Below are 10,059 nucleotides of genomic sequence, written 5' to 3'. Positions count from 1 at the left end.
ACGGTACTATTCGCACTGGAAAAGAAACAAAAGTAAGGAAACTTTGAGGTAAGTTGATCAATATAACACTCATTAAGTTATATTACATGTATACATATATAACAAAGCTATGAAAAAAGTTTCTTAGTTCGGAAAAAAAGTCTTCTTTTGGAGGTTTGCCAAATATAAGAAAAACAGTTGAGAGAGAAAATTAGATTACTTGCTATCAAACTGAGTATAGTTTATTAATCTATGAAATATTTATTTTATTTTTTCTCATGGTAAGGGAAAGTATGTGTGGGTACTTTTGAAAAAAATGTATTTGAAATTTCCCTTTCGGAAAACTAGCTGTAATTAATCGGTAAGACAAGCTATAATTATTTATTGTCCCTTCATAGTAAGGTTCCGATTCATTCTAGAAAGATTTTTATGTAAAGCCAATCGGGCTTTAAATCAATTCATGTACAACGGGTAGCATAAGCTATATATACATGTTCTTATTACTTATATAATATACTCATGAATTCATATCTTTTGATTGCTCATCTACAAAATAACCTTTCTAAAAATCACTCTGATTCTACACTCAAGTACTCTGAAATTGAAGTTTAAACGATGCTTCAGTTCCTCATTGACAAAATCCATGTAGTTTTCGGAAACCAGGTCTCCTAGAACTTTGTTGGAATTTCAATTGGAACTAATTATGCCTCTTTATCAACTGACCTGTTTGCATATCTTTTATCAGAAAGTAGCAAAATTTATTAAAAACTTTTACATAAGAAGAAAACTTTTGCTGTTACTTTTAATTCAAAATTTCCATATATCGACGACATTTTTATCAATTAACAATAGCAACATTCATTCATATGTCAACTCAATATATCTCAGTGAACACCAATTAAAAGACACCACAGAGTCTTCATACTAGGCTATTTTACTGACGACAGACGTTAATGACCAAACTAACGAGTAAACTATCTGACAAACAGGATGACTTCAGCCTTTCCCTATTAATGTAGTAATGTTCTGCTATCACCTGTATATAATGTTTATGATTCCAACTGATTTGATACTCATAGAGCATGTTCTGAGTGCGATCATTTTCTAAACAGAGGAATATTACTGACAAATAATTTGATTTTACAGGGTTGCAACCTTTTCGTTTAATCTCAGCATTTCGCAAATATTTTATTACTCCTTTATATCGAATATTTCTCAAAAACTATTCAATATTCAAATTTTAAATTTTCAGGATAAGTATATACATGAATTGTATTCGGCAGGATACGATATATTCTAGAAATAAGTTTATATATATATATATATATATATATATATATATATATATATATATATATATATATATATATATATATATATATATAAATTTCAATTTGAATAAAACATCTGAAAGGGTTGTTATTTGAAAATGATCCAGTAGATATTCTTTTGTATGATTCGAATAGCCCAAGATATGCAAATACCCTACTTTTGTATTTAAATGTTTATAAATAACTACACATCATAGCTTGTTATCTGCAATCAACATGTACCTACATGGTCTATAATGATTTGTAAAGAAGCGGGAATAAAACTTTGACGTAAGATGATTATGAGTAAAAAAAATATATATATAGGAACAGTAAATTATGAAAACGGCATCAAAAAGAATATTTTTTTATAAGGTGTAGTACACTGTAAAATAAAACGTAGTATTCTTCGTTTCTAAATATATCGCGGTACTAAAAAAAGTCATTACATTGTAAAAGAAAAAAAACTTCTACATTTCATCAAATGCTATTCCTAAAAAAAAAAAGTAAAAGATTTATTTTTTAACATATAAAATGCCTGTAAGATATCACAACTTTCATAAATGGCCATTTCTATAAGTATATCTATCATTTTAGAATAAGATTAAATCCCATGACATATTCAATTGTATTTTTCTTAACGATTTTAGATTTCATTCCGAATGGGCATAAATTAGAGCCTTTCATACAGAGCCTTTCTTATTGAGTGGAATTATATACCTTTTTACTTATTCCTACTTTTTTTCTTTTCAAAATAATATCAATTAAATTGAATACGAAGTGATAAACCATGGGCAGAAGAAGGAAAAGGAGAAATCCGAAATTTGAATATCGGAGACAAAATCCTGATATATTTCCCCATTTCTGTGAAATATGCACGCCACAACGTCGTTTTAAGGAGAAGCCAGCTTTGGATCAGCATGACAAAATGAAACACCCTTTTCCCGAATTGGCAACACCACATCCCTGTTTATCCTTTGATTATTCTGTGCAAAGGATACATAGTAATCTGATGTATTCATCAACAAGCTCACCTCTTGGCACATTGTCAGCGAGTGAACTCCAAACATTTGTGACTAATGAAATAGAACCTGACACAGCCTACAATTCCAGTTGTAAAGCAGTTGTACACCGCCTTTGTCAATTCATGCAAAACAACTTTCCAGCTAAACTGAGACCATCAGAAGTTGTCAAAGTAAGCTCGTGTACATGTACATGTATGTTGACATTGCATAGCCTGCTAAATTTTTAAATTCATTCTATAATGATTGTTAAAAAATATATATTACACAATCGTTGTTTTATAAAAAAAAAAAAAAAAAAAAAAAAAAAAAAAAAAAACTTGAAAAGTAAATAAATTTTTGTTAAAAAATATTGCTAATTTTCGAATTTGAAATAATCCCATTTGAAATAAAATCGATCCAAATAAAATTAAATACAAAAGTAATGAAATAATGAAATTTCTGTCTGAAGTTGCCACCGAAAAATTCATAATTGAAAAAAAGCTCATACAAAATATTCACAACGTAATCCAGTTTTCAAACATTAAACCACATTTCAAAAGCGAAACATACATTTGTATTGATTCTTCTTACGTGGTTCACTATAAAAGGCATAATAAGAGATAGGAAAATTATTCAGAAAGTAAAATCTAGGTCATGGTATATGTATGAGGAACACAAGAGACCCTATGTAAAATTTTCCACAATAGTTGTTCGGTGTCAATGTTAATGGAGTTTTCAATGAATCGTGGATTTAAAATGTAAACAGTGAACTTGTATGTTGACAAGAACGGATAAAAAAGTCAAACTTTTCAGTACTCCTTCCAACTCCGTTTCCGGAAATTTCAAAACAAAGACATGTAACTGTTCAATGTATGCAGAAGTTGATAAACATGTCATTGCTTTTTTGTGGTATATTTAATAAATGCTGATCAAGTTAAATCGATCAAAAAAATGGAAATAACATTTTGTTTGAAAGGTCTATCTACTGTAGAATTACTGAAGGAAATACATTAAAAGATATTTCTAGATATGACTTATCTCATTCCTACCCAGACACTAATACATTGTTAATTATGAAATTCACATTTCATTACTTTCATCTATTTGCTTTAATATTTAGCTAAAAATCTGAAACGGTCACTATATTTCATGTATAAACTAAATTAAAACGACACATTTTTTTCCCCATATTTTAGAGTGGATCTCTTGGAAAAGGGACGGCAGTGAAAGGCAAGTCTGATGCTGACCTTGTCGTTTTCTTGTCCAATTATGACTCTATTTCTTCCTTGAAACAAAACTTACCAGAAATTTTAAAGGAGGTTGAAACTTACCTTGGTTCCTATGGCGATTGTACTATTACTGGTAAAACAATACACGCCGTTCAGATTTCCTTGAGTTGTCATGCCAATCATTACCATGATGTGGACATCCTACCAACTGTCAACATATTGGCCAAACGTATGTGAATACCTAGACATCAATCATTATATTTCTTTATTTTGTGTTCAAAATGGCTTTAAAGAAGAGGCGTTTTTCAAAATCTTTAAAATAATATGTGATGAGTAAAATTTCTTTGGCTAGAAGCAAAATACTTTATGTTAATATTAGTATAATTAAAATACATGTTCACTATCAGGAAAAATGAATTTCTTCTAACTTGAACTAGTTGAGAGGTAGTGTAATTATTCAAGCTGGTTCATTAGTTGATGAAATTGATCAGTTTCATTTATTATTGTTATGATATATCGTTTTTTTTTTTTTTAAATTCAAATTGTTTAAATATTTTATATTCTAGAATCGAAAAGCCAAATTTATGCCGAAATGAAGTTGAAAACACTTCATGATCAAGGGTTTTATTCTGCACCATTGACTCCGCTACAGATTGAGTTTGTATCCCATGTTCCAGCAAAAGTCAAAACCCTTATCCGATTGGTGAAATACTGGAAAAAGACCGAATTAGCGGTACTTTTTGAAACAATTTTTCTCGGCTCATTTTAAGTATTATCCAAAGCAATTTTAAATTTTAGAACAAATTAACAAATGTTGAAGCAAGTTGGCAAGATTCGTAAACCATTGATATTTTCAGTATTTACATAAGATATTATATGAATCATCTTTCCTTTAAGCAAACGGTATCGTGTATTATAAAAAATTCATTATTTATTTATTTTAAATGTTCCTCATTTTCTTGTTATCAGTGAGAAATGTCCTTGAACACTACTTGGTTACTCAATAGTATCTACATGTACTGAACCGACTTAAACGAAATCATTTTTCAAAAAATAAACTTTGCAAGTAAACAACAAGAAAGGGAAGACTTTTGTGTTAAGCATCCATAAAATAAGATGAAATTTTAAGTTCGAAAGGGGTAAAATGATAGATTGTTCTATGTAATTGAGATATTTGGCTCATTCATGGATCCATTCCGCATTCTGACATGATTTAATGTTTTTCTTTGTAGAGAATTAAAGGGAAACCTCCGGTGTCTTATCTCCTTGAACTGATAACGATTGGAAAATGGGAGATGGCCGGGAAACCACAAAATTTTGAGCTTAGGAAAGGATTTTTCCATATAATTTCAGCTCTCGTGCAGAACAGATATTTGGAATTGGCATGGAACACAAATTATAGAGCACAAGATTACACAAAGTTTTGGTATTAGTTAAAACCATTTCATTTTATTACCTGCTAGAAATTACCACATGTAATTCCCCACGATCTTGCATTAACTACATACGTACTATACCTTATTGAACTCTCTTATGTTTTCTTTTACAGCACAGTTCCTTATGTATTAGACCCTGCTCATCCATTCAACAACGTAATGGGCTCCTGTAAATGTTGGGAGGAGGTAGCTTACATGGCAAATTTGTTTCTTACTAAAGAACTTTTCCAGGGACTTTCTTCCTTAAGTGGATGGCTGTAAACGAATAGCAGCAACCTATGACCAAGAATATCCAAGTTTCCCATTTATCATATTAAGAGGCAGTCCACCCAAAAACCAGGCAATGGGTGGCACATCGCATGTCATGGATTTTAATTATTTTTTGCATGTAGACTTATTAAAGCAAGTGTTTACACATGACAACATTAAAAAAATTTTAGTGCTCCTCTAGTCCTATTTTTGGTAAATGCTTAATTTTAAGTGCAAAAAGGTCAACATAAGGGTAAAAAAATTACTACGTTTTTATTTTGTTTTATATGTAACAGATACTCAAAAAGCTGGATGTGTCGATGAATATTTTTTATAGCATAGACTCTTATCTTTTATTTTATTAATGAATAAGACTCCAATTTATACTTCTTTAGAAAAAATTTTATGGTCCAAATTTGAGTTAAGCAAGTAACTTTTTGAATTCAGTATCCAATTTTCATTACGTTATAAAACCCAATACATTACAAGGACAGATTTTTTTTCTTATGTTATTATGAATACAAAGTACAAACTTTTGAATCACTCAATAAAATCAGTGGGAACAGGTATATTGAAAGAAATAAAAGGAGTCAAATTTACCTTTTTTTTTTTTTTTTTAATAATTTTCCCAAATGAAACCGATCCCGACCGGAATTATATAAAGAAAAAAAATACTATAATTGTAATGTTAAATTTGGCTCTTTTGTTGTAATATGAGTAAAAACTTACTTGATTTATTTTTTTAACATGTTATATAGGTGGCAGGTGCCTTTAGTTTGATAAATTTGTTAATTTTGCATTATTTTCGATCGGATCGGGATCGGTTTTTACTGTAAATTTAGAAACATTTCCTAAATTTGGCTCTTCATTTTAATTTATCAGAAAAATATGCTTGTCTTTTATTTCTTTTCAGTCAGTTAACTGTTTTTAAATGAGTGTAACCATAGATTCAAATTTATGTATTATTTAAATTACTAATGTCTTTTACGTACATGAAGATTACATGTAAAACATCTGATTGAATTCTTAATAGATACTCGGTATTTAAAAAAAAAGTATTTGTACATGCATTATGCAACAAATGAGAGCAGACAGCTTTCTATCTTTATTATTTATCTTATTTCCAAGTAAAATTTCTTTTTTTATTTCCTCAGGAATTAAAGAGTAAATTCTATCAGTGGCGAAATTAAACTTGCCTAAATGCAGGAAATATTTTTATGTGTACAGTCTCGACTTTTTCCAAGTTTTTTCTTACCTGTCATCTGTAAAGTCTTTTCCTCTTTTACAAAATATGATTTTATATAAATAAGAAAATAAGTTCTTTTATATATAGTATCATTATTCAAGAGCCGATAAATCGCAAGCAAAAAGCAAGGGGGGGGGGGGGTCATGACATCATTATTTTTAAAAATTGGTTTCATGAACGTGAAAACATTTTAGAATTGGCCAAAATAGTCACATGTTTAAACTCCATATTAAATGTGAGGGTGTGATTGTTTCAATCGCCAAATTAAAAAAAATAAATAAGTAAAATAAAAAAACCGAAATGTTTCACTAAACCATCTTCCGTTTTAGTGCCAAATTATAGTGGGGAGTTCAGCAGTAGTTTAACTCAATACATATATTTTTATAACTTATTTTTCAGGGTTTTTTTTTTCATTTTTAATCGTACTTCGGATTGTTTATTTTGATTTGACTGCATAGATGAATATATTTAAGTTTTTACAAATATCATGAAGTAAACATTTCAACTTCGTTGAATTAAGTATTGCGTAAATCTAAAACATTCATCATTGATTCCCAATTTTATAAGAAATGTTCATGATAAACACTTCATTAATTATTTTTACGCATATCCTAGTAAATCAGTTAAAAAAAAAATTAGTTCTCAGACATGTATAAAATTACTTATCAAAACGTCATCTAGCTGAGACGCCGCCCGTGTATAAAATACATTTGGATATTAAAATATTATTTAACATTTAGAATAGTGCACTCTGAAGAGTAATTAAACAGAAAAAGAGAAATCATTTTTTTAAAATCTTTTACGCAAAGAATTTACAAACTTCTCTAGAAACTTGTAACTATTTCATTGTGACGCAATATTAGTCAGGTATATGACGTCACTGATACATCAATGGAAACGTGGATTCAACCTGAATAATAGAGCCAATTTTAATCTAAATATTACGTCTGGAGGCGAAAATGAATTATATTTTGAAAATAAATTATTTAGTTTTTTGTTTAATTATTTTCTTTAGTGTATCGATTCTAAATATTTCACCAGGATTCCGATAAAAAGGTGTTGAGCAGATTTATCGATGCCACGGGAGATAACTCTTGCATCGCAAAATTTCATAAAAAGGTCCTTTTATTTTGCCAGAAAACTACTATCAAAAGTGTTTTTCCCACCGATTTTATTTTTTAAACAAAAATTTGAAATATTTCTAGATTTAGTTAAATGTGAATTATAGTCCCGTTAAAAATGTATTAGAAATTACAGTTCTTTGTTTCTGACCTACATTCAATGGTTTATATAGGGGCATTCAAAAACACAAAACACAAGGATATTTTACTAAATAAGCAATTATCAAACAAATCTTCAATTACATTATTCCTTTTGGGCTACATTGATATTGTTTTTAATAAAATATCAAATATTCCTCACATTCGATGTTCCGCCTATTAATACAATACTGCCTGGTTTCTCGGTGGACTGCCTCTTAAAACATATCTCAAATAAAACGTATCTCTGCTTAATGTGGTGATCTCTATAATTATTTAATATGTTCAATGAAAATATTTATACATGTAGGTACATATGCTTTTCATAGAGGCGTCTTGGATGTTTTGTACTTGTATCATAAATATCTGGAAGACATTCCAATATTTGATAATCGTTTGTATTTTGATACTTTGTAATATTACATGTTTATAAAATTGCTGTTAAATTGCTTTTTAATATATATTTTTTAATTCTCTAATACCATATGTAGCAGCATATGTGAAGTCTGCTTTTCATCTTATATATTATATAGCATAAACAGCGTAAAAACCCTGTAAGACTTGAAACAAAAATGGTTGTTTTTATATATCAGTTTCACATAGTTGATTTAAGATTTCAAATGTTCATATCTATATACGAGGCCTGTTCGGAAATTATTGAGACATTGTGTATATTTTTCTTTCTAATGAACGTCTTTCGATGAAAATGTGCATTTACGTTTGACAGACACTAAGAATTAATAAAAGCAAGAAATAGTATACAAATATATTATTTTTTTCTTTTCAGTGGTATATAAATGTGTCATTGGTAGGGGTACCCGGCGCAGTCACGAAATTAGATATTGAAAATATGTAACACCAACGTTAAAACTCCCGGTGGACCCATAGTTAGAGCGAAAATAATTCAAATTATGTATATTATATTTCAATTTCATTTTGACTTCATTTTGTGCAAGTTTGTTAGAATTTCGATCAGAAATACGGAAATCATTATGAAAATTAAGCGCGGTATAGAAATTTTATAACGATGAGAAAATGAATTTTGACGTCAAGGCGGCGCAGCGAGCATACCTAAAATTTTGTGTAGAGCTATGGAGAACTTTTGTCCAGGCTAAACGACCTGCTAAAACAATAACAATCGATAAAACGTGTATAAGGGTTTGTTTTTTTCTTTGGTATATATATTTTTTCGTACAAATAATTGAACCAGAGTAAAAACAAAAGCTCCGGACGACCATCAATTATTACGGACTAAATAACGATGACCTTCGATGCAATAAATCGGTCCTTCGCCATGCTACATGTGAGTCAACCTGTATATGACACCTCATGTATATTTTACACTGGGATAGCAACAGCACATTTATTATTATTATTTTTTTTTTAAAGAATCGTTTAAGAAAAGAAATAGTTTGATTTTGGGAATACATGTAGTATATGTGATATCAGAGAAAGAGTAAACACTTTTCGATCGTTCACGTGAGAAAACATCTCTAGATGATGTGACGTTAAAATGACGTAGCGATGCTGCTTCAGGTTAATAGACATCGTATGTCTTTAATTTCATCGAAACTTATTTAATTATCCCGTAAATTAGAAATTTTGCACATTTGTGTTAGTTGTTCTTCATAAAATGTTGACGAATTTTCATGAATTTATCTCTGTCCTTTGTGGAGTAAAAGTAAATGTCTTAATAATTTCTGAACAGCCCTCGTATAGTGGATATATCCAATGTTAACAAAATGTGCATGAGATTATTCAATAATTAAATACTGTAATTCAAATATTTTAACTGGTTATGTAATGCTAATTTTTAACTTTGTTATAATTATCTAGAATAAGATACATTAATATTTGAGAACTAATTTTGCTAATTTCCATTTGCAACCATTCCTTTATTGAAAGTTTTATTGAAATAGCAGAAAATTAAAAAAAGTACAATTCATGTAATATCAATATTTTTAAGTCAAAATATAATGAACATGCTGACTTTGTTAACAGATGGTTTGTTGAATATCATATGCACATAAATTTGAAAATGAATCTCGAACAACTGAAGTACCGAAATTTTAGAGGAAATTTTGGAAAAGCCAAACTTAAATACCAGTAAAAGTTATCCCTCTTTGAATATTTGTAAAAAGTAAGGAATGCAGCTGAATTTAGAACTCAAGAATACGGACTATAAGTAATAAAGAGTGTCTAAAAATTGTTCTTATATTTCATACAAATTCCACTAAAGAGCATCTCGTTATCTGACACAAGAATCTTTGATGTTAGAGCATTAAATATGCATATTTGGCCAATAGCGACAAGGTTTCTTCTTAAACAACGTTTTTCTTAATGTAAA

General features: G+C 29.2%; 1 protein-coding gene across 1 annotated transcript; it reads left to right on the top strand.

The window, feature by feature from the left end:
- The first annotated feature begins 2,075 nt into the window (after nt 1-2,075).
- LOC133185922 (2'-5'-oligoadenylate synthase 1A-like) lies at nt 2,076-5,269 on the top strand. The gene is made up of 5 exons (XM_061321211.1): nt 2,076-2,484; nt 3,490-3,751; nt 4,089-4,255; nt 4,755-4,948; nt 5,072-5,269. Exons 1-5 carry the CDS (start codon nt 2,080-2,082, stop codon nt 5,217-5,219), a joined length of 1,176 nt encoding a protein of 391 aa, XP_061177195.1. The 5' UTR covers nt 2,076-2,079; the 3' UTR covers nt 5,220-5,269.
- The last annotated feature ends 4,790 nt before the right edge of the window (nt 5,270-10,059 follow it).

Source organism: Saccostrea echinata, unplaced genomic scaffold, assembly GCF_033153115.1.
Source record: "Saccostrea echinata isolate AGI-Se365-2 ecotype Australia unplaced genomic scaffold, CSIRO_AGI_Sech_v1 ptg000012l, whole genome shotgun sequence".
NCBI lineage: Eukaryota > Metazoa > Mollusca > Bivalvia > Ostreida > Ostreidae > Saccostrea > Saccostrea echinata.
Note: the sequence above shows the minus strand (reverse complement) of the source record. Positions and strands in the feature narration are given on the sequence as shown.

Bases quoted from the DNA above. Each gene is read 5' to 3' on its own strand.
- LOC133185922 (XM_061321211.1), top strand. From the start codon at position 2,080: ATGGGCAGAAGAAGGAAAAGGAGAAATCCGAAATTTGAATATCGGAGA. The intron at 2,485-3,489 runs GTAAGCTCGTGT...CCCATATTTTAG, and splicing joins GACCATCAGAAGTTGTCAAA to AGTGGATCTCTTGGAAAAGG. The intron at 4,949-5,071 runs GTATTAGTTAAA...TTTCTTTTACAG, and splicing joins CAAGATTACACAAAGTTTTG to CACAGTTCCTTATGTATTAG.